General features: G+C 35.9%; 1 protein-coding gene across 3 annotated transcripts in view; it reads right to left on the reverse strand.

Moving 5' to 3' along the window:
• The window catches only part of BTBD8 (BTB domain containing 8), a 91,292-nt gene that overhangs the window by 24,706 nt on the left and 40,852 nt on the right, over nucleotides 1-25,734 (reverse strand). For 2 of the 3 annotated variants that reach the window (XM_061186317.1, XM_061186316.1), the window contains 5 exons: nucleotides 18,119-18,208; nucleotides 10,076-10,156; nucleotides 8,296-8,392; nucleotides 3,604-3,692; nucleotides 3,064-3,166 (listed from right to left, as the gene is read on the reverse strand). In XM_061186317.1, coding sequence (XP_061042300.1) covers nucleotides 3,064-3,166; nucleotides 3,604-3,692; nucleotides 8,296-8,392; nucleotides 10,076-10,156; nucleotides 18,119-18,208 — 460 coding nt within the window. Of the gene's footprint in view, nucleotides 1-3,063; nucleotides 3,167-3,603; nucleotides 3,693-8,295; nucleotides 8,393-10,071; nucleotides 10,157-18,118; nucleotides 18,209-25,734 lie in introns of all 3 variants that reach the window. The other variant, XM_061186315.1, reaches the window with a different exon arrangement.

Genomic DNA, 25,734 nt, shown 5'->3' on the forward strand with positions numbered 1-25,734 from the left:
AGACCTGGTTTTGTAATTTACTGACACTGTGAACTTGAATAAAGCATTTACCTCTCTGATTCTCTTTTCTTATATATAAAGTGGAAATAAGAGTACCTATGTTGGGCTTCCCTGGTGGTGCAGTGGTTGGGAATCTGCCTGCCAATGCAGGGGACACGGGTTCGAGCCCTGGTCTGGGAAGATCCCACGTGCCGCGGAGCAGCTGGGCCCGTGAGCCACAATTACTGAGCCTGCGCTCCGCAACAGGAGAGGCTGCGATAGTGAGAGGCCTGCGCACCGCGATGAAGAGTGGCCCCCACTTGCCACAACTAGAGAAAGCCCTCGCACAGAAATGAAGACCCAACACAGCCATAAATAAATAAATTAAAAAAAAAAAGAGTACCTATGTTATACATAATTTCAAAATATAAAAAGTATATTTTGAACCATAAAGGTCTTTTAAAAATCCACTAGATAATAATTCACTTCTATTGAACTGAATTACAGCTGGGCCATTTGCTTGCCTCATGAACAGAGAGTAACCATTCAATGACCAAAGAAACTAATGCAAAATAGTAAGCAACAAAACAACAAAGTCCTTCATTAGCATAAACACAGATTTAGATTTATTTTTTGCAGTGGAATATCACCAGCTGATGGCCTAAACTTATTTTCCCAGTTAGATTTAGATATTATCTTCTATGTAACCCAGTCTAAAATACCGTTCATGGTTCAATCAGAGAAACAGGACCACTAGGAGGTATTTATATACATAAAGGAGTCTGTTAAAGGGATTTGACCTTATGCAATTATGGGAGCTGGTTAAGCACTCTTTGTATATGATGATATATTGTGGTTTGAAGTCCACAGGGAAAGCAGTTGAGAGAGGATGATGGATGTAAGGTGTGAGGGGTAAGGACAAGCTGACACCCAAGATCACAAGCTATAATCCACAAGGATGGGCTCATTTTAGGTCTCACTGCCTCCAACATGGATGAAATGAGTGTCCTTCAGGAGATGCTAGCACCCGTCATCATGGAGCTAAACACATCCCTGGCCCAGGGGTAAGAGAAACCAAAGAGGATACAGGGCAAGGTGATGCAGTGCAAAGAAGGAAATTCTGGGAAGCACAGTTCCTCCTAATCAAGCTAACACATTGCAGAGACACTACAGTCCAACCCTTGTCAACTTGGCATGCATACACATTTCTTTAAATCATAGTTAATTCCTATGGAGACAAAGTAAAGTCACGCTAATGCCTAACATATACAACCATCCCCTATAATACAAACATGCTAACCCTCTCCCTAAAATAGGATACAAAGTCTCTCTTCAAACTGATTCAAACTACTGCTTGGTATCCTGTAACTTAAATACAGAGATATAGTTAACATGTCTTATATTAAATGGTAGGGGAATGAGACAGTGGGGAAGAAAAAAAAAAAACTTGGTTAATATATACATAAACATTCATATAAAAAGGGGAAATGAATATGTTTACATCATAACTACTACAGTGCTAATTTCTATAACTGGTCACATGGTCATACCTAGTATTTATAACTACCTTTTCCTGCAACCATTCCATGTTCCCTTTGCCCTCAGCAAGTACCTCTGCTGTTTATAGTTCTTTATCTGGTAAGGTGGCCCAAACTTTCATTCCTAAAGAATCTGGGCCAGTATCAGTGCTGCTTAAATTGGGTTTTTCCATTGATTTTAACCATAGGACATGGGAGTACTGCATTCCAGATATACTCCTCCTTCCCCACATTATATAGCACCAACCCAATTTCTCCTTATAGATAGCTAGTGGGAAGCAGCTGCATAGCACAGGGAGATCAGCTTGATGCTTTGTGACCACGTAGAGGGGTAGTATAGGGAGGGTGGGAGGGAGTCGCAAAAGGGAGGAGATATGGGGATATATGTATACATATAGCTGATTCACTTTGTTATACAGCAGAAACTAACATAGCACTGTAAAGCAATTATACTCTAATAAAGATGTTAAAAAAAAAAATAGTCAGGCTCAATCTAATAATAATTCCCCTTCTCTGCCTGTTGATTTACAAAGTGGCCAGAAGGAGGCGGTCCCAACTTCCAGTTCAATGGAATCACTGTGTCCACAGGTGGAAACATTCTTCTTTTTGCAACTAAGACCTCTAGATGAGCAGATCCTAAAGTTATAGGGACAAGAAGCAAAAATTTTGCTAGTGGATCGCTAGGAGTAATTATACGTGGAGCCACTCTCATTTCCACACCTTGATTTCTGGACCCATGAATCCTAGTTATGTTAAGAAATAGCACCATAAATCAAAAACTGATTTAGAGCATATACAGCCTCCCGGAGGACACTGCCCCAATCCCACAAGGCACTGCCACGTAGCTGCACTGTAACCAAGTCTTCAAAAGGCCATTCCTTCATTCTATCAAGCCAGCTGCTTCAGGATGATAGGGAGCACAGTAGGACAGGTGAAATCAGTAAGCATGGGCCCACTGCCGTACTTCATTTGCTATAAAGTGAGTTCTTTATAGAAGTGATGCTGTGTGGAATACTATGGTGGTGAAAAAGGCAATAAGTCCACGGATAGTGGTTTTACTAGAAACATTGGAAGTAAGGAAGGCAAATCCATATCCAGAGCAAATGTTTATTACACTGAGAACAAAGCACTGCCTTTTCCGTGATGAAGTGGTCCAATGTAATTAACCTGCTGGCAGGTAGATGGCTGGTCCTCTTGGAGAATGGTGCCACTGTTTCAGTGCTGCACCCAAATCCACCCTAATGAGTGGAGGTCCCTGCTACTGAGCCAATGCATAACCGACCCTGGCACCATGCCCCTTTTGTTCATGAACCAATATATACTTTCTAGTGATTGTGGTTCTCTGAATGAATTCTAATGCATTTGGTACAGAGGACCAGAGTCTTAAAGATAGAGTCTCTGAATTGGTTCTGGGTTATCTGGAATTGGTCCTTTCATCTTGCTTTTATAATATAATTCTACATTTGTATTTAAAACACCGAAAGTACCTATATAAAATTTAATAAACTTTTTGATGACAAACACAAAGTATTCAGGTTATACTTACTAAAGACTGAATCAACATATTAAGACAACTTTTCTGAATCTCAGGAGGTACATTTGCAAAGCTTCTCTCAGACCAAAACCTTGCAAAATGCTTTACAATCCACCTGTTCAAAATCAAAGAATCTCAAGTTAAAGAAATGAAAATATTTTTCATTATAATATTCAGTAACATTTTGGTTTTTAATAATATAAGTTTTACATATATTATGTTTTGACTAACCCTAACAGTTTATTTTGTGAGTGCTATAATGGACTTAACTAAGTTCCCTTTTCTGTAAACATTTATTTCAAATCCACTTTGGGTTATGTGCATGGATTTTAAGATAAGTATCCATGGTTCAGCTAAACTAACGTTGATTCCAAGCATCTTGAGTAATATCTAAATCAATACTTCTCCTCAATTGTTGTAACTAGTTAAGCATTAAGCTATTTACATTGTGCCCAAGAAAATAGGCCAAGTCTAAAATTTCCCAGAAAATTAGGAGAATGGAAGAACAAAATCCCTAAATTAATAATATCAGCACTACTTCAGATCACTTACTTCATGCAGTCAGCAAAAAGACTTTCCACTCCAACTGAATGAGCAATAATCAGGCATTCTAATATAGATGCCAACCTTCTGGGAACAGGCTAAAATTGATAGAAAACACTACATTTATTCTTTTTCAACTTACAGAGGCTAAAAGTATTTGGTTCATAAAAATGATCTGATTTACATACCTAAACTGCAGAATAAACATATGTAATTCAGAAGTCTGTTATTCTTTTAAAATCAAGTATCACTGATAAACTTTAGTTTTTATAGGATAGCATTTGAGTTCTTTTAGCTGCCAGAAGGCACACAGTTTATATTCTAATTTCTTTTAGCATAAATATTTTCTAGAGTACAAGTGGTATAATAATTTCTAGCACATCACATTGCAACACAACCATATGGTCTAATCTGCTACCTAAAGTATAAATATAACTTTAAGTACATGTGCAATGGGAGGTCCTACATTGACCTCAGAAAAATGACAGAATTTAATTAGATAGTGATTATATAAACATATTTTTAAAAAGCACATATACAGAAGTAATGAACTAAAACAATAAATAAATAAAACGTAGATACAAGTAGTGAAGAACTCACTGCTCTTGGTGTTAAGAGCTACATATTACCTGTGCCATGTATTTTCAGTTTTTTAGACTATGTTCCTAAGCACACCTATTGCCCTATTAGGGTGAATAGAGTTCAGCTTCTCTTTGTACACATTCATTAGTTGTGATTTGAGTTTATACACTTAATAAAGACCAGCAATCAACCAATATGTATATATAGTCTCTAAATATGTACTTCTGAAGATACCCTGCACTCAGAGAAGAGCAAAAGCTTCTTCAGAAATGCCTCCAGCATAGTCCTTCAAATAAGGTCAGTGATTTCCAATTTTTTTTAGAGATTTTTTTTCCATTTCATTATTTATTTATTTATTTTTGGCTGCGTTGGGTCTTCGTTGCTGTGCGCGGGCTTTCTCTAGTTGTGGCAAGCGGGGGCTACTCTTCATTGTGGTGCGTGGGCTTCTCATTGCGGTGGCTTCTCTTGTTGTGGAGCACGGGCTCTAGGTGTGCGGGCTCAGTAGTTGTGGCTCGCAGGCTCTAGAGCACAGGCTCAGTAGTTGTGGTGCACAGGCTTAGTTGCTCCGCGGCACGTGGGATCTTCCTGGACCAGGGATCGAACCCGTGTTCCCTGCATTGGCAGGTGAATTCTTAACCACTGCACCACCATGGAAGTCCCCCAACTTTTAAAATTACAAATTGCTATTAATTTGATTTCCTAATACCCTTCTCCTAAAGGTGTTACATACTATTTAGGAAATTAAATGTAAATACCTTTTTTTGCACATCAACAATTTAGTTATTCCCTTTGAGATAACTGAAGGTATTCTAAATTGTCCTAAAATCAGAAATGGCTATCACTATATAAATTATACAATAATTCTACTAAGTTAAATAATTTGGTTTTCTGACCCACTTCAGATAAGATAAAAGTAGTATGAGGGAAGAGACTACTGGTATAGACATAATTGACAACCTAAAAGCATCCAGAAGCATAAAAAATTATAAAAGTAAGCACAAGAGTTAAGAAGTCTAGCAATCTAATTTTATTTAGGAATAACCAGCCCTCCACAACACAAAGTCCACTACTTGATGTATAACTTAAGAATAATTTCCATAAAAAATATTAAAATGCAAAATAATTTGCTGCTTAAAGGCAAAGGCTAGCAAACCAGCTTGTGGGCCAAAACTAGCCCACCACTATTTTTGTGAATAAAGTTTTATTGGAACACTGCCATGCTGTTCCATTTACATATTGTCCATAGCTGTTTTTGGTCTACAACAGCAAAGCTGAGTAGTTGTGATGGAGACTGTATGGCCCACAAAGCCTAGAATATTAACTATCTAGCCTTTTATAGAAAAAGTTTACTGACCCCTGGCTTAAAGGGATAACTTTAGCTTTCTAAGAATTTTACCTATATGGAAATGCTGATTTCCTAAGTGTTTTTGTAATAGGATGACTGACCTTTAGTCATCTTCAAAACCTGCTTGTAAAATTTGGGAAGACATATATTTAAATTATAACCTAAGATATATTTTTAAATCAGTGGCAAAAAACATAATGTAAAAGCCACTATAATCCTATAAATGAAGTTCTAAAATTTACTTTTAAAAAAGGCAAGATTGTGAAGTTAATGAAATGACTGAAGCTAGCTTGCCAAGAGTTCTGGGGCCAGTTAACCACCATATTATTATATCCCATCATATATTACTGTGGCATGTGCTATAATAGATTTACTATATTTAAGTCACTGCCAAGAAACTGCATAATTGAGATCTAGAAGTTAAAAATTATACATTCAAAAATATATTTATCAAAATATATATTGTTAAAATATGTAAAGCAAAAAATTTAAAGATCAGGTCAATAAAAACAAAAATTGCTCTCAAATATCTGTTACCACAGTAGTATAGACATTAAAATAAAGTAAAAAAATTTTCAACAAAATGCCATATTGATAATTTAAAAGCATTTCATCTTCTGTTGTTTTAATGGCAACAAATATGCCTTTTGTATTTTTAAAATTAAGTGAATTATTGAAAGTAAAATATAAGAAGCTGCATGTAACCTGTGTATACTCATGAACATACTAAAAAGTAGAGGCAATGGTCCAAAGACAATACATAAAAGAGATTATTTTTTAAATGTTTCATGCAATTGGTTTATTGAGGAGTCTCAGTTTAAAGGAGATACTAACAAAAATTTCTTTCCCCAATTAGTGCTATCAACTATGCTGTGTCAAATTCCCCCTTTTCCCATACTTTAATGATTATAGGCAAATTCCAGTACCTTCTGGTTACTTTTGGTATTGAAATTCAGTATAGTACTATTTAAACACCTATCTCATACTTGATTTAAATCTTTCACTCCCCATCACTGACTGCACTTTTAGTTGGGGAGATCTGGAATGGAGATGGTCTCTTGCTCCTCCGTTTTGTGGGTCTAACTCCTGTGGAAGAGGGTTATGGATGGCTATGGTCACCTTATGTAACTAACCAGTGACCAACATGGTAATAGGAAGATGTCCTTGACTACTCTAATCTAGATGTTGGTGGCCTTTGCTAATGTGGTGGCTTGTTAAGAGACAGACTGAACTTCACCCTAACCTCTCAGTTGTAAATGTTCTTCTAGGGTTCATGATGCTTGATGCCTCCCTACGTGGGACACTGTCATTTGACCCTGTATCAGTCTCTTCTAATCTTCACTGAACCACTAAGGTCCCTTTCCTTCCCTGCATACCATGTATAATTGGGGTGTGGAATGGAGTCTCCATTATTTTTTTCTGTCTATGACAATAACTATTGCCTCTAGTCACCAGGCTAGTAATGGCTTCTCCTGCAAGCCTCTTCCTCCCTTAAGAAATCTCCATATTCAAGTATATTCTCACTGGTTCCTGAGACATATTCCAGGCTCTTCCAAGAAATCTCTTAGTACTTTCTTCTTCTTTGATGGAAGTTCCAGAGTGGACAGGTTATACAGATATGATAGATGTCCATCTCGGGGCTGAGAAGACATTATCTCCTCACTGCAGATACCCCTATCTTTAATCTTTATTTGGAACAGGCTCTTAACTTTCTCTTGGCTGGGAAGATGGGGGAAGATGAAAGAGAAGGAAAAGTCTTTCACCAGGATTCTTCACTTGCTGCAATGCTGAGGACACCACAGACTGTGCTTCTTCTTCTAGCTCCCTTACTTATAGAGGCTGGAATGAATGGTTGATTAAAGGTAGCTAAGGGGTTTAACTGTTTCTCAGTGAACCTTGAAGAGTTGGTAGTGGTGGTAGACCCAGTTCATGACTCTGTTTTAGCACATGGGGTGATTTCTCAGCTACAACTTACAGACAGGAAAAGTCCTATCCAACACAAAAATCTAAATTTAAATGTGATTAAAATTATTAAAATTACATAATTACAATGCATATTGTTGGCTCAAGTAGCCAATAAGAGGGAACTATTGATGTAAAAAATTCTTTTAAGATTTGTTTTTTGTTGATTATAAAAGTAATACATGACCATGGTAGAAAATTTAGAAAATGTAGAAAAGAATAATTAAGAAAATAAAAAATAGCAGAGAAAATTAGAACAATGGTGAATCTAAGAATAATGTACAAAATGGCTTTGAAATGCATAGTATGGTATCTTTCTTTAGACAATAAATTTACATTTGCATCAACTAAAATTAAAAAGTCAGTATTCATATAGCACCTGGGGGAGAGAAGTAGAAGAGAACTATATCACACCCCAAGTACATGCTATAAAGAGAAGTGGTAGGAAGGAGGAATGTCCTTTCAGGGAAAAGAACCAATGAAGCACTGTGCAGCCCTTTGATAAACGGAGAAAGTAGTTCCCAACTTCCTTTCTCTTAGTCCCAAACCCTAACTGCGAGTCCCAACCGTACACTCCACCTTTGAATTATATAGAATATTTCCATATCATTTCAGTAAACCCCCACCTCAACTTTATCTTACTTAAAATCATCTGAATTAACTTCCGTTTTCTGCAAGCACATCCTAAGAGTTATTTCTCAGTTAGGGTTCTCATTAGTTAAAATGACAATACTAACAGAGTTAAAAAGCTAGTAGGTAATAATGGGTGACTTTAAGCAGTAGGTAAAAGATTTCTAAGACTCAATAATTACCTTCTGAAAGAAATTACAGTAATCTCTTCTTAAAATATAGACTGCTACTTCTTTTAGTCCTTCTACTCCATACATATCAGCCATACTGAGTATCTGCCTAAAATAAAAATAGATGCACTGTTAATTCTTTAATTTAAAAACCAAGGCATAATACACAATAATTTTTTAATAATATATAGTTTAGAAAAAAGAATAATCTTAATTATTTTAATTCTAACTTTACACCCTACATAATACTCTTTATAGATTATAAAAAGGACATAGGTCAAAAGTTGAAAGCCCTGTAACTTGATTTGTGGGGAATTACACGAAGTAAATTTGGAGATGTTTCAATCAAATTCCCCTCATATTCTCAGTGTCATATGCAACAAAGCCCAGGAAACTGCTTCAAAGGCTGTAAAAGTTACAACTCTTCACAACAAATACGAATCATAAAAATTTAGGGGGAGGGCAACTAATTGATGCTTATCATATTGAAAATGCCTACAAATGACCATAAGATTGGAGATGGCATCCAATGACTCAGAGGGTTTCTGTTGCTTCTTTCAGTTGGCAAGTATTTCTGAGTACCCACACATACTTTAGGTACTTAGGAAACCTACAAGCCTTGATACCATGATAAAATTTCTTATAAATTTCCAGGGGCAAAACTTCAGTACTTAATCCCTTTGACTCATGATACCTTCTCCCCCAAATCATATTTATTCAGTTTATAACTAAAGAAACTAATGAATATTTAAAATTAAAAGAGCAGCCTTCAATGTAAAAAAAAAAGAGCAGCCTTCATTTGTCTGATGTTAGAATAGCAATAAAAGGAGAGAACATTCAGAAAATTAGAAGAGCAAGACAGATTTCACTCTCCAGTAGGATTTCAGCAGCTTAGACAGCATTTCACCATAGAGTACTAAAGAATCATATTATTTTTTTTTGGCCACATCACCCGGCATGCAGGATCTTAGCTCCCTGACCAGGGATCGGACCCGCTCCCCCTGCAGTGGAAGCGTGGAACCTTAACCACTGGACTGCCAGGGAAGTCCCGTTAATCTTTAGGATGCCTAAATTCTCAGATTAATTTTAGGGTTTTTTCCCTTTTCTTTTGACATCCTAAAATTAAAAAATAAAGTAGTAAAAAAAATTATTCCAAATTTGATAAAAGTTCAGTTAATTTTATAAAAACCTGTCATCTATTTTCCAAAACAAATATTAAGTTTTTCTAACATAATTTAAGTCTAATAAAGACTTTTCTTTTTTTTTTTTAATAAACTTATTTATTTATTTATTTATTTTTGGCTGTGTTGGGTCTTCGTTTCTGTGCGAGGGCTTTCTCTAGTTGCGGCAAGCGGGGGCCACTCTTCATCGCGGTGCGCGGGCCTCTCACTATCGCGGCCTCTCTTGTTGCGGAGCACAGGCTCCAGACGCGCAGGCTCAGTAGCTGTGGCTCACGGGCCCAGTTGCTCCGCGGCATGTGGGATCTTCCCAGACCAGGGCTCGAACCCCTGTGCCCTGCATCGGCAGGCAGACTCTCAACCACTGCGCCACCAGGGAAGCCCCTAATAAAGACTTTTCTTAATCTTATTACTGTGAGTTGCTGGATCATCTTTTCTTATAAATAAGGTGACTTACTATTTTTAGATATTCCCAAAATACACACAAGATAGGCAAAATAGACAATAAAAGTGAAGCTTCTACTTCACTGACACTTTTAAACAAAGCTCAACAAAGCAGAAGCCACAAAATATTAATACTTTTATATTTAAAATCATTAAAAAATAATACATACCCAACATTAGCTTTGTCTGGAAAGTCCAAAGTTCCTCCATATATAAAATGTATCAAAACATTCATTTCTACATGGCTTATCCTGAAAAATAAAACTATACTGAAATCCAGAAATAATTAAGATTTAACTGATAGCAATGATACATTCTATTTTCCCATAAACTTTTAGCCAAGATAATGTTATAATCTCATTTTTATCTGAAGAATATATTCTTCGAATAACATCCATGAGGTATGCCATTAGTTTAAAAATGAAGCATAACTGCAGCTATGGGTTTTTATATGCTATAAAATGTTATTAGTATATTATAAAATAATTGATTATTTTTTGGGCATCTTCCATGATAGACAAAGTTCGAAAGGACTTTAGAGGTCATAGTTCAACCTCTGGCTCATTAAGAAATCCTTCTCAGCATCTTTGACAAATGGCCTCTGGTCTTGCTTAAAGCCTGGGATGGAAAACTCTATTCACTAGAAAGACTCTTGTTATGCTGTATAGATTTCTTAATTTGTAATACCTATCCAGTGGCTCTAGCTCTGCCAACATCCTCGTTTTACAGATTTAAAAGTAAAGACATGACTTAAGAAGTAGTCTGAAGTGATAATCTTTATGTCCCACTGACTACTAGATCTCAAACTCTAAATTCATGACTTCCTCTCCCAACACCCCAAATTCAGTCTTCTTTCTGTTTTTCTTATTTTGTTCATAGCACGGTTACAGGACTTCTTGCATCTTGTCCCACACTCTATTCCTCTGTTATCAAGGGAGGTTAATTATCTGGTTGGTAGACAACAACCACTGGCTGTTGATCAAGAGGAACTTGAGATGAGAGGTAATTTGATTCCTTTTCTCCTTTCTTCTCTGCTGAACCAGTGGTAAGAGGTGATGGGGAAGAAGTACATCCGCTGTCCAGATTCAGACTTTCTCTCAGGTGGGCTGTCTTAGAGTAGACATAGCAAGCAAATCAACTTTGGCTCTTGCGTTAAAGCACATTTTACTGCTTTAACAGTTTTTATCAAAAATCAAGGAAATGTTTTCTATCTTCATCTGCTGAATCTTTTGTCTCATTTTGAGCACGAAGAAAGTATACTATTTATTGGGCCCCCCTCAAAACTCCAACAGATAGCAAAGATGGATAGCAGATGCCCCTCTTCCCCATCACCTCTTTTCACGGGTTCAGCAGAGAAGAAAGGAGAAAAGAAATCAAATTACCTCTCATCTGGAGTTTGTCCTGACCGATGCCCAATTGTTGTTGGATAATTCACTCTCCTTGGTACCGAGGAATAGAAGGTGGGACAAGATGCAATAAGTCCTGCAACAGTGCTATGAACAAAATAGGAATAACAAAAAGAAGACTGAACAATAACCTAAATGCCTAAGTCAGAGCTGGAGGTTCATCTTAATTCTCTCCCTCATTATATTCTGTCATTTTATACCTTCAAAATTTTCTTGAATTCAGCCTCTGCTGTCTAATTCCCCCTTTCATTGCCCTGGTTTAGTCTCTCAGTTTCTCTCCTCTGTACTATGATAATGTATCCTCTCATGTGGGCTTCTTGCCTCAAATTATCTCCTTGCATCCCATTTCCCACATTGTTATTAGAGTGACTTTGCTAAAATGTAAATCTGATACAGCCCCTGACTTTAAAAACCCTTCAACAATTCTCCATAGCACCTAGGAAAAAAGCCTAAATTCTTTAGCTTGGTGTACAATGTTCTGTATCATCTGATCTCTAGTTCTCCCTCTCTAGCAGCTGTTCCAAGATAAGTCAACTGCCATTTCTTATACCTGAACTACTTATAATTCTTTATACATCCATGCCTTAGCAGATACTGTTCACTCTGCTTAAAATTCTCTTCCTCTCTACTTATTTCATCTTTTAGACACAAGACATGTGGCTCTTTACCTCTGATTGTTTCCTTAATGCTCCCAAGGGGGGGAAAAAAAGAAATCACTGAATGTTAAACATAAATAACTAACATCAGTTGAGCATTTATTATGATTCAGTCACTGAGCTAATAAGCATTTTGAATGCCATTAGCTCATTTAATCATCATAACAACTCAATGGTAGATATTGTTATTAGTCTCATCTTACAGATGAAACAACTGAAATTAAGTAACTTGCCCATGGGGGCAGGTGCTGGAAAAAAAAAAGTAAACTGCCCAAGGTCAAATGACTAGTGATGCACTGGATCTTAAATCCAGGAAGATAGCACTGGAATTTTGGAATTTTGGAATTTTGGAATTTAAATCCAGACTCCAAAGCCTGGGCTCTTAAGCAGTATAACACACACTAACACACACACACACACACACACACACACACACACGCACGCACGCACGCTTCCCTTATCACATTTATCAAACTGACTTGTAATATCTTTGTTTACGTATTTGTTTCTCCTTCTAAACTGAGTTCTGTGAGGGCAGGATTTGTGTCTTATTTACCCTTGCATCTCTAGTAGCAGCAGAATGTCAGCATTGATTCAATATCCCCAGGATGAGAAGAATTTCCTTTCCCCACATAATACTGGAGCTCCGCAGTGGAAGCAGGGTGGGGACAGTGCTGATAAGACCGTCACAGTTTGTTAAGCATGGTATCTAATGTCTGCTAAAGGAACAAAAGGAGGAAGGCAAGAAGAAAAGAAATGGAGTCCTCAGGGTAGGACTCAGAAAGGTGTCTGCTTTGATTCTATGGCCTTAAATAATATATGCTCAATAAATGTTTAACGAATATTTAATGAATGGCTTATTAGGGTAGTTACAAGCATCTCCCAAACCTTCAGAAGGAATACTGAGTTGAAAACATATAAATATTTTTCAATTTACTTAATAAATATTTACTGGCCCCTACTGGTTTCTGCTGATTCAAAATTCCACATCTTTAATACTTAGAAAGAAGTCAGATCTCTAAATATTCTCATTTATATACATGGATACAACAAGATTTAATCTCAGAATGATTACGCCATATTATCTATAGTTTGTAGCCTAAAACAGTAGCATAATTATTAGATTACATGCACTTTTCCTCAAAATTTCGAGAGCCATTCTTATCAGTGTTAATGAGGACTGACCATTTCTGTTGAAAGAATAATTTCTTCTAAGACTTGACATATTTAAGCAAAGGATAATAATGACTAAGTAAAAATAAAAGGAGTTTTATTAAAATAAATAGCAAAAGCTAGACATTTGAGCTTATGTATCAATACATATGATAGCTATAAAAACAGCAAGAAACTGTTTTCCTGCTGTCTTGACAGATGTTTTACTAAACTGCATTCTCATTATTGTAAGTCATTCGTATTTTTACTAAAAGTGTTTATAAAGACATGATCAACTGACCTGGAAAAAAAAAAATAAAACCCAACTAATTACTGCAATAGCCCACAGTTTAAATGGAAAGATTTAAAGCACTATTCCCATTTAAATGTAATCAGAATAAAATCCTGTAGGAGATGAAAATATTACATATACCCAGAGTTAGAAAAAAGAAAAGCCTATGAGAGGACAGAGCTCTAGGATCAGATACAACATGTGCCCAGTCTAAAACCTCTTTGCTTTATATGTGCTTCCTAAAGTTTCAGGCTCCTATATATGTGGGCTAAGGTAATGTAGGGTCTCATTCACTCATTCATTTCTTCATATACAGTCAATATTTACTGAATGATAGGCCCTATTCTAGACTTGAGGATACAAGAAGCTTACGTTCTAGAGAGAGGACATGGACAATAAATATGTCAACAAATATACAAAGAAGATAATTTTAATAGTGAAAAGTGAAGACAATACAACCGAATAACATAGAAGAGAATAACTAGAGAGTTAGGCTGTAGCTACTTTAGGTGGGGTAGTTTGGGAAAAGCCTATGGGCCAGATCATACAGGTTCTTATAGATTATGGTAAAGATTTGGGTTTAATTCTGATTGTGATGAGAAGGCATTGAAGGATTTTAGTCAGAAAAGAAATATTATCTGACTTATATTTGAAAAGATCATCCTGAAGGTTCACAGCAAGCCCAAGAATCTCCCAAGGGAGACGAGAAAATCCAAATTTATGCTCTAAAGTCTCAAGCCACCACTGAAAGACCTCTTTTTACATAAAATGGAAACATGTGGGGTTTCTTTACAGAACTATTGGCTGTGGTTCAATTTCCAGTATAGGATGTGGAAAATTTCCCCCTTCCTCCACCAGGAGAACTTCCTTCCAACTATATCCTTCCCCCTCCAACTCTGGGACATGGATAATAGGATAATAGGATAATTATTATCAAGGATAATAGGACCCTACTATTCCTACTATAATTTATTGAAGGCTGTCCATCTTAAAAATATCATGTGCATTACATCTTTGAGCTACCAACTCATTAAAAACATTCGGTTCTTTTCTGTAAGGACTTCAGACAGGATTTCAATTCTAATCTACTGCAGAAAACATCCTGCAGATATGCAACAGTGGCACAGTTCCAAAAGCGGCTGCTGACCAAGCAAAGCAGGCATTGCTGTCCTGGTACTGTAAATGGCCCTCACTTGAAGCCTTTTCTCTCTAGAAAATGAGACCAATATAATTTAGGGAAAGAAGAAAAAGACAAATATTAATGAGCATTACATACTATGTACCAAGCACTATGCCAGGTTTTTTCTTTCAACAACCTCAGGAAACTTAAGGAAGGTAAGCAATGTCCCTAAAGTCATGTAACAGTTTAGGACTGGATGTAGGACTTCCTATAAGGACACCAAAGTCCATGATCTTTCTACTATACCACACAATCCATGGAAACATCTACCCAGGATTACAATATAAGTTAATGTGAAAAGAGAATTTATTTTGTAGATTACTTTGTTATAATATAAAAATTCCTAAAAGATGTGATTTTTTTTAAAAAGTAAAATTCCTAAATCCCCTTTAGCCTTCCTACAGCTTTATACACCATGATGCTAATAACATTTTAGGTGGTAATTTGAGACAGTCCATTTGATATATGATACAGGAGGGGAAAGCAAAACAGATTGTGTGATGATAATAATAATAAAGGATGTAGATAAAACCCAGAATCTGTCAGGAAATTCTCCTTTCATTTTAGCATTAGAAAACCTTGTTACATCAAGCAAAATAAGAGTCAGAAAGAAATGTATCCTCATTTCCAATGTGCTAGCATTAGAAGTGAATAAGCTGATTAGGAGTAAGTCTCCACTGCTGAAATAGCAGCTCTGGGTAAGATGATCCAGTAAGGAGTAGAGTCTTGCTTACAACAGAAGTGAAGGGAAAATACTGTAAGAGGAGTGAGCCTGATCATTGCTGGCACTGCTACAACGTACAGCCTACTTATTTGTAATGACAGTTTAAAACAAATTTGGCTACTTCTACTTGGCTTTCCCTTGAACCACTAAAGTTGGTCACTAGCAGTCAAGCCATATTATAAGAGGAGATATTTATCCATTACCTCCACTATAATGAAAGAAGGAAAATTATAGGTGGTGAGTAGAGACCAATAGTTATGCCACTACTTCTTTCTTATCTATTGACCTCTTAATAAATAGACTTCTCCTTTAAAAGCCTGTGTGTTTTGAATGTTTAATCTGATCACTCATGAGTGCTGATTAAAGATTGCCTTTGTTCCTATAGCTAAACTCAGAGGTCATTTTGAGGAATACAGAATAGATAAAAGTAGAGCAGCTCTGGTTAAAGATGTGCCCCTTCCCAAATGGCCTTCCCCTCATATCCCAGTCCCGTGCCATGTATTCCCTAACATACCTACCAGGAACTTTAGGGTCTTATGGGAAAATCACTGATTTAAACAGTGGAGAAGATCAGTCTGAGATAGCTCAAGAACACACGCCAATGCGAAACTTTTAATTTCTTCAGTGACTGTGGTGGAATGGACTTTGAATTAAGAATCAACAAACATGTAACTTATATTCAGCATAAGCACTTATTTACCAAGTAACCCCTGGAAGACATTTAATTTATCTGATCTTGTTTTTACTCATCTGTAATATGTGAATATACCCTCTCTCTCAAAGACTGATTCTAAAAATTAAAGGGCACCATAAGTGTGGAAGAAACCTAGAAAATATATGTTATTGTAAGGTATTATCACTGCTGAGGACAGAATCTATTTGGAGAGAGGAACAAAGGTGTATGTTAATAGGTATCAGATAGTAAAAATTGTCACTAAACATATAAGCAACTAAGATTTCTCTACGAAATTAGACAAGTGTTCTCTGTAAATTACTTTCCCCTGCTGTCAAGTAAGGTCCAATAATCATACACTTCTTTTGACCTTTATCTCACTACACAGAATCACATGATTTTTAATAAATGCCAAAAAAGTTGCATTCTGAGTCAAACTAGGTTATCTCTTCATTTAAATTTTTATTGAATTCAGTTCTAATGAGAGAAGATTGACAGTTTTAAAAAATGATATCTAAAACATCTCAAACACAGTCCCTGGACACGTTTCCAAAATGACACTAGAGTGATTATCCCTAGGATTGACACACTTAGAGAAATTCTGGCCTCTGCTAGCATTATCCCTCTTCCTATATTCAGCAGATATTTTAAATTCACCATAAAGGAAGAGGGCTTCTTGGTAGGATATATATATCTTTCACGTTGTTTTTCAACAGTGAATGATAAAATTTCACCAACTGATTCAATTACACATTCCTTTTACCCACAGGCGAATAAACTCTTTGCTTGGAGTATAAAATCTTCCATAATCAGAAACTACCTGGTGATTGCCAGATTGTGATATGTGTATCGAAACTGTGATAGGTAATATAATTAAAACACAACTCTCTAAAACCCTGGTATGAAAGAAAGGAGGTTTAGGTTCTTCTGCATATGTGTTTCATTTCTATTAAATGAATGAAATATGAAAAAATAAAATAAAAACACATAACATATTCTTACAAATAATGTTTCAATTTTCCATTTTTTATAGACTGAGAAATTACAAATGAGAGGCATTTGGGGATCAATTTTAGTTAGTAAGGAAACCAGACAGCTGTAACCTAGAAGGCTCAAGATTATAGGCCAGTGTAAAAAATAGTGAGAATTTATCAATACTTTCCATGCATCCGCTCTTATGGAATCACCACTACCACCATTCCACACCCAAGCCTCTAGCCAAGATTGACCCAGTCGAGGAAACATCAGCAGCGTGAATGATGCAGGGCTGACGGGCTCCCTCAGAACGCCCAGGCAGTTTTCCTACTGAGAAAGCCCTCTCCCATACTGTACACTCCAGATTCTCACAGTGATCATCTGTGACCAAAAAATATTCCATTTCACCATTTAAGGAAGTAGTTCATCTCTTAATAACTGTCTCAGCAGTTTAAATTGCCACCAACTGTGTAGACTCACAATTGCACTACCATAGGTCAGTGAAATCCACACCTATCCAAATTATTCTTTAAGAAACTACCTATTACAGACTGAATATTTGTGTTCCCCCACCCACTCAAATTTATATATTGAAGCCCTAACTCCTGTGTACCTATATGGAGATGGGGCTTCTAAGGAAATAATTAAGGTTAAGTGAGGTAATAAGGGTGAGGCCCTGCCCTGATGTGATAGGACTAGTGTCCTTATAAGAAGAACACCAGAGAGTGAGCTCTCTCCTTCCACCTTCCTTTTATCTCCCTGCCCCCCAGCCCCATGCACTTAAAAAGAAGGTCACTGGAGCACACAGTGGAAAAGTGCCTATCTATAACCCAAGGACCCAAGGTAAGAGCTCTCACCAGACACCAACCTTGCTGGCATCTTGACCTTGCAGAACTGTGAGAAAACAAATCTTTGCTGTTTAAACCACCCAGTTTGTGGTATCTTGTTATGGTAGTCTGAGAAGACTAACACACTCTCTCTATTACTAAATGTTCCCAACTACTCTCATTTTCAGAAAGTGTACTTTGCTGAATTGTACCACATGAGAAACATTTCATTGAACATACAGGGAAATCAGATTCATGAAAAGTGCTTTGTATTAAGCATTATTTGCAATCATTTGCAGTCAAGCTGCCTTGTAAAAATTCTGCTTACCCTTGAAGAGTAATGTACTCTTGGGAGCTTTCAGCCCAACAGCCACTCAGCATCGCAGCAAAATAACTAGATCTCGCACTTAAAATGGCTCTAAAGGGAAGAGGGGGAAAAAACACAGGCAAACATTTATGCACAATGCAAAATGTAATTTTTTATGAAACTCTTCATCTTTACCTCTTAAAAATGGTAACAATCTGTTTGCCTTAATTGTATTCACTGGTAGATTTTAATAATACAAATTATAAGCCTATACTTATACCAAAGAATTTTGATTGCTTGACTAAAACATTAATTCCAATGTCCTTTTCATCTTTTTAATTTTTTGGCTGCGCCGTGCACTTGAGGGATCTCAGTTCCCTAACCTGGGACTCAATCTGGGTCACAGCAGTGAAAGCCCAGAATCCTAACCACTAGGCTACCAGGGAACTCCCACTTAATTTTTTCTCTTGAAAGCTCTGAAATTTTAGTAACAATTTCCATGAGTAGGAGAGTAATAAATCATTTACAAGTGGAGAAATAAAGATCAAACGATGTCACGTAACATGTTGAGGAAACATCCTTAAGAGACTAGAACTCTATAGGAGTAGTTCCACGTGTAGATGTATTTCTGATGTATCTGTGGGGAGGAAGGTGATCTCCGCGTCTTACTCTTCCGCCATCTTCTCCACCCCTCTCGAGACTAGAACTCTAAAGGTCCTGAGTTCCAGTTCAAAACTCACCATAATTATGCTCAAGAATAGCTACTTAGCTATCTCTTAAGTTTGAGAAAATGACAGTAAAGATATTTTCTTTTGAATGTCCATTCTGTCTTCTCAGATAGAATGTTAATTCATCCATTCTTTCACTCAACAAATACCTACTGACTTCTATTCTGTGCTAGGCACTATTCTAGGGAATATAACAGTAAATGAGATACAGAGAAAATGTGAATATTCTAGTGGAGGTTGGGAGGGAAAAGTAGAGGGGGAGAGGAATAAGAGAAAGACATTTCTGGCAATGGCTTACTAGGTTGTCTCAGACCAACTCTCCTGCTGAATAGCTTGGAAATTACATATATATGTATTAGTATTACTTTTTTTTTTTAAAGAAAGAAAGAAAGCATGATTTGAAGGCATCAGAAAGCCACCGTGGTGGTAGCTTTTGAGACAAGTTGTAAGAGAGAAGACAAAAGAAGTGATCCAAGTATATTTTAGGTAACTTTTTCCATTGAGGCAACTGCCAAATATGAAAGCAAAAGCAATGGTTGAGAGGCCAAGACGCTAAACATAGCTTCTGGCAATCTTCACAGGCTTGGAGGCACACAAATTGGAATTTGGGATCCAGCAAAGAGGAGAGACTTTGGTGGATGTCCCAGGATTCCAGTTGGACTCTGAAAGGTCTACACCTTAGGAAGAAGAATGAACAGGAACTAGACAAGCCCTTATTAGAACTGAAGTCCAGCTTTTAATGAGCTCAATCCCTGACTGGATTAAAGTGATCTCCACCTAGCCTAAATGCTTTCCAGAAGCAAAAGGAAATCTTGTCTTCATTAAAATTACATCACCCAGACTATTAAATTATTTCTATAAATTTTCAATAAAATGTCCAAAGATAATCAGGCATAATAATGAATAACTAGAAAATGAAGGAAAAGAATTTCATTTACACTATTAGCAAAAAAGGTCAAATACACAGGAACAAATATAACAAAAAAGTACAAGACCTCTACATTAAAAGCTATAAAACATTGCTGAGATAATTTACAAAGACCTAAGAGAGAGCTAAACTGTGCTCATGGATTTGAAGACCCAAAACTGTTAACATGTCCATTCTGCCTAAATTAATTTCTAGATTCAACGCAGTCTTGATCAAGTTTTTTTAGTGGTACTGGAACTGGAGGTTTGGAGGGGAAAAAATGAATGTTGATGGTTAACCTCACACCATAACACAAAAATTAACTCAAAATGGACCAAAACCTAAATATAAAAGCTAATACTATAATAGCTCTAGAAAAAAAACAGGTGAAAATCTTTGCAACTCTGAGTAGGCAAAGATTTCTTGGGAACCAAAAAGCATGAACCAATTTTTTAAAAAAACACAAAAATTTAAATTTTAACAAAATTTAAAACTTCAGTCCTTTTAAAGCCACTTTTAAGAAAATGGAATGATGAGCAAAATGTTGGGAAAAAATATTTGCAGAACATATATCTGCCAAACAACTGAATCCATAATATATAAAGAACTATACAACTCAATACAAGAACATAAGCAATCCTACTAAAAAATGGGCACACTCACACAAAAAATTATCAGATAAGAGCCAAATTGATTTAAATAGTTTTACTACAGAACTAATGTTTATGGCTCATTATAAAGAATAACATCACATCAAGTTTTGAGCATTAGATTAAAATTAGAAAAAGCTATGGTCAGAACAGTACATGATTCATTTTAAGGGGGAAAAAATGTACATGTCCGTTTCTCAATAGTTTCTGTATATTAAAATTTGTAACAAATCACTCTCTTTAAGAGTGCTTTAAAAAACAGGTAAAAGATTTGAACAGAAACATCATAAGATATGCAAATGGCCAATAAGCACATAATATGATGCTCAAAATTGCTAGTGATTAGGGTAATGCAAATTAAAACCACAATGTGATACCACTACACACCTACTAGAGTGGCAAATATTTAAGACTGACAACATTAAGTGGTGAGGAAAATATGGAAAAACTGGAACTCTTCACGGCATGCAGGTGGGAGTGTAAAATGGTATAACTTCTTTGGAGAAATGTTTCTCAATTTCATAAAAAGTTAACATACACTTACCATATGACCAAGCAATTCTACTCGTAGGAATTTACCCAACAGAAATGAAAATATATATTCACACAAATACTTGCACAAAAATGTTAATACCAGCTTTATTAATAATAGCTAAACACTAAAAACAACCAATATGTCCAACAGGAGAATGGTTAAATAAATTGTGGTGTATGCATACAATGCAATATTACTCAGCAATAAAAACTGAATGAAACACTGATATACATAATATCCAAGGATGAAGCTCAAAAACATTATGCTGAGCAAAACAAGCTCAATAATATGTCTGAGTTCATTTATATGAAATTCTAGGACAGGTAAAATAAATTATAATTTAGAAAATACAGCAATAAGAAAACAAACAGCCCAATTAAAAAATGGGCAAAAGATATGAACAGAAAACTCACCAAAGAAATACAGATGACAAATCAGCATGTGAAACTCAGTTTTTGCCTGGGGCTAGAGAGAGGGAAGGTACTAATGGTAAATGGACACAAGGGAGCTTTTTAGGTGATGAAACTTCTCTGTATCTTGATTGTGGTGGGAGTTACCCAGGTTTATACATTAGTCAAAACTCATTAAATTGGACTTTCAAATGTGTGTATTTGATTGTATATGAATTCTAATTCAATAAATTTAACTTTAAAAAAGGATGAAAATAAAACTTAATAAAAAAAATAACAGGCCAAGATGACTTCCTCAGTGAATTCAAATAAATATTTTAAAAACATATAAAATCAATCTCACTCATACACATTAAAAAATGAATAAAATAGAAAGAAAAGAAAAGAAATGCCTCCCAACTCATTTTATGAAGTCAACATAACTTTAAGACCTCAACCTGACAAGGACATTATAAAAAAAGGAAAGTTATAGGCCAACCTATCTCATGAATATACATGAAAAAAATCTTAAACAAAATATTAGCAAACTGAATCCAGCAATAAATAGAATATATAAAACATCACAACCAAGTTGAAATTATTCCAGGAATGCAGGATTGCTTTAACATTTCAAAATCAAGCAACATAATTTAGCACATTAACAAAATAAAGGAACAACACAAAAAAAGGATCATACACCATGATCAAGTTGTATTTATTCCAGGGTCACAAGGATGGTTCCACATACACAAATCAATCAATGTGATACACCACATCAACAAAAGAAAAGACATAAACCACATAATTATCTCAATAGATGCAGAAAAAGCATCTGATAAAATTCAACATCCATTCATGATAAAAAAAAAACTCTTGCCAAAATGGGTATAGAGGGAACATACCTCAACATAATAAAAGTCATTTATGACAAACCCACAGGCAAAATAATACTAAAGGGTGAAAAGCTGAAAGCCTTCCTGCTAAATTCTGGAACAAGACAATGATGCCCAATTCTATTCAACATAGTATTGGGAGCCCTAGTCACAGCAATCAGACAAGACAAAGAAATAAAAGGTATCCAAATCAGAAAGGGAAGAGGTAAAATTCTCACTATATGCAAATGAATGAAACTCTATATAAGAAACTGTAAAGACTACGTACAAAAACTATTAGAACTGATAAATGAATTCAGCAAGGTAGCAGGACACAAGATTAATATACAGAAGTCTGTTGCATTTCTTTACACTAACAATGAAATATCAGAATGGGAAAGTAAAAAAAAAAAAAAAATCCTGTTTAAAATCACACTAAAAGGGCTTCCCTGGTGGCGCAGTGGTTGAGAGTCTGCCTGCCAATACAGGGGACACAGGTTCAAGCCCTGGTCTGGGAAGATCCCACATGCCGCGGAGCAACTGGGCCCGTGAGCCACAATTGCTGAGCCTGCGCGTCTGGAGCCTGTGCTCCGCAACAAGAGAGGCCGCGATAGTGAGAGGCCCGCGCACTGCGATGAAGAGTGGCCCCCGCTTGCCGCAACTGGAGAGGGCCTTCGCACAGAAACGAAGACCCAACACAGCCAAAATTAAATAAATAAATAAATAAAATTAAAAAAAAAAATCACACTAAAAAACAAAAACCCTAGGATTAAACCTAACCAAGAAAGTGAAAGTCTTACACACTGAGAACTATAGAACATTGAAAAAGGAAATCGAAGAGGATTGAAGGAAATGGAAAGATATCCATGCTCTTGGATTAGAAAGATTAATATTGTTAAAATGGCCATATTACCCAAAGCAATCTACAGATTTAATGTGATCCCTATCAAATTACCCATGACATTTTTCACAGAACTAGAACAAATAATCCTAAAATTTATATGAAACCACAAAAGACTCAGAATTGCCAAAGCAATCCTGAGGAAAAAGAACAAAGCTGGAGGCATAACCCTTCCAGACTTCAGACAATACTACAAAGCTACAGTAATCAAAACAGCATGGTACTGGCACAAAAAGAAACATATAGATCAGTGGAACAGAATAGAGAGCCCAGAAATAAACCCACACCTATGGTCAATTAATCTATGACAAAGGAGGCAAGAATAAACAATGGAGAAAAGACAGTCTCTTCAGCAAGTGGTGTTGGGAAAGATGGACACCCGTATGTAAATCAATGAAGTTAGAACACTCCCTCACACCATACATAAAAATAAACTCAAAATGGCATAAAGACTTAAATATAAGACATGACACCATAAAACTCCTAGAAGAGAACATAGGCAAAACATTCTCTGACATAAATCATAGCAATGTTTTCTTTGGTCAGTCTCCCCAGGCAAAAGAAATAAAAGCAAAAATAAACAAATGGGACCTAATCACACATCAGTTTTGCACGGCAAAGGAAACCATAAACAAAATGAAAAGACAACCTATGGACTGGGAGAAAATATCTGCAAATGATACAACTGACAAGGGTTTAATTTCCAAAATATATAAACAGCTCATACAACTCAGTAACAAAAAAACAAACAACCCAATCAAAAAAAGGGCAGAATACCTAAATAGACATTTCTCCAAAGAAGACATACAGATGGCCAACAGGCACATGAAGAGATGCTCAACATTGCTAATTATCAGAGAAATGCAAATCAAAACTACAATGAGGTATCACCTCACACCTGTCAGAAATGGTTGTCATCAAAAAGTCTACAAATAATAAATGCTGGAGAGGTTGTGGAGAAAAGAAAACCCTTCTACACTGTTGGTGGGGATGTAAATTGGTGCAGCTACTACGGAAGACAGTAGGGAGGTTCCTTAAAAAAGTAAAAATATGATCCAGCAATCTCACTCCTAGGCAACTATCTGGAAAAGACAAAAGTGCTAATTCAAAAAGATACATGCACCCCAATGTTCATAGTGGCACTATTTACAATAGCCAAGACATGAAAGCAACCTAAGTGTCCATCAACAGATAAACAGATAAAGAAGATGTGTTATTTACACACACACACACACACACACACACACACACACACAATGGAATATTACTCAGCCATAAAAGAGAATGAAATAATGCCATTTGCAGCAACATGGATGGACCCAGAGATTATCATATTCAGTGAAGCAAGTCAGACAAAGACAAATATTATATGAGACCACTTATATGTGGAATCTAAAAATAGTACAAATGAACTCATTTACAAAACAGAAACAGACTCACAGACATAGAAAACAAACTTATGGTTACCAAAGGGGAAAGTAGGGGAGGTAAGCTGGGAGTATGGGATTAAAAAAATAATAAAATAAAGGAGAAAAGCCATGTGATCATCAAAATAGATACAGAAAAGCATTTGCAATTCTTATGATTTAAAAAATTTAGGCAATTTCAATCAAAGTCCCAGAAAGCTACTTTGTAGATACTGACAAAGTGATTCTCAAATTTATATGGAAAGGCAAAGAACCTAAAATAGCCAACACAATATTGAAAAAGAAGAACACAGCTGGATGATTCACACTACCTGATTCCCAGAATTACTATACAGTTAATGTACTCAAAACAGTATGCACTCGTGAAAGTAGAGACTCATCGATCAATGGAATAGAGAGGTCAGAAATAGATCTACACAAATACAATCAACTCAGTTTTGACAAAAGCACAATGGCAATTCAGTGGAGAAAGGATAATCTTTTTAACAGTGGTCCTGGAGCAACTGGACATCCACATGCAAAAAAAATAAACGTAGATACAAACCTTATACCTCACATAAAAATTAACTAATTATCTCAAAATGGATCGTAGATATAAATATAAAATATAAAACCATAAACTTCTAGAAGAAAACATAGAATCTTGTGTTTGATGATGAATTTAGATATAACATCAAACGTATGATCCAAAAAAGAAAAAATTGATAAGCTGGATTCTATTAAAATTTAAAAATTTTGCTCTATAAAAGGCACTGTTAAGAGAATGAAAATCAAGACACCAATTGGGAGAAAGTATTTGCAAATCACATATCATATAAAGGACTTCTATGCAAAATATCCAAAGAATTCTTAAAATTCCACAGTAAGACAACAAACAACCTAACTTGAAAATAAACAAAAGATCTGAACCAAAAACTCTCAATAATATACAGATGGCAAATAAGCATATGAAAAGATCTTCAACATCATTTGTCACTAGGGAAATAAAAAGTGAAACAACAATAAGATACCAGTACATACCTATCTGAAAGACTAAAATCCAAAAAAAAAAAAAAAAAAGAACAGTATCAACTGCTGATGAGGATGAGAGGACCAGAAAGAACTCTCATTCATTGCTAGTGGAAATGCAAGTGATAGAGCCACTTTGAAAGACAGTTTCAGTAAGACCTAAAAACTTATGTCCACACAAAAACTTGTACACAAATGTTTACAGCAGCTTTATTCATAA

This window comes from Eubalaena glacialis, chromosome 3 (assembly GCF_028564815.1).
Source record: "Eubalaena glacialis isolate mEubGla1 chromosome 3, mEubGla1.1.hap2.+ XY, whole genome shotgun sequence".
In the NCBI taxonomy this organism is placed as follows: Eukaryota; Metazoa; Chordata; class Mammalia; order Artiodactyla; family Balaenidae; genus Eubalaena; species Eubalaena glacialis.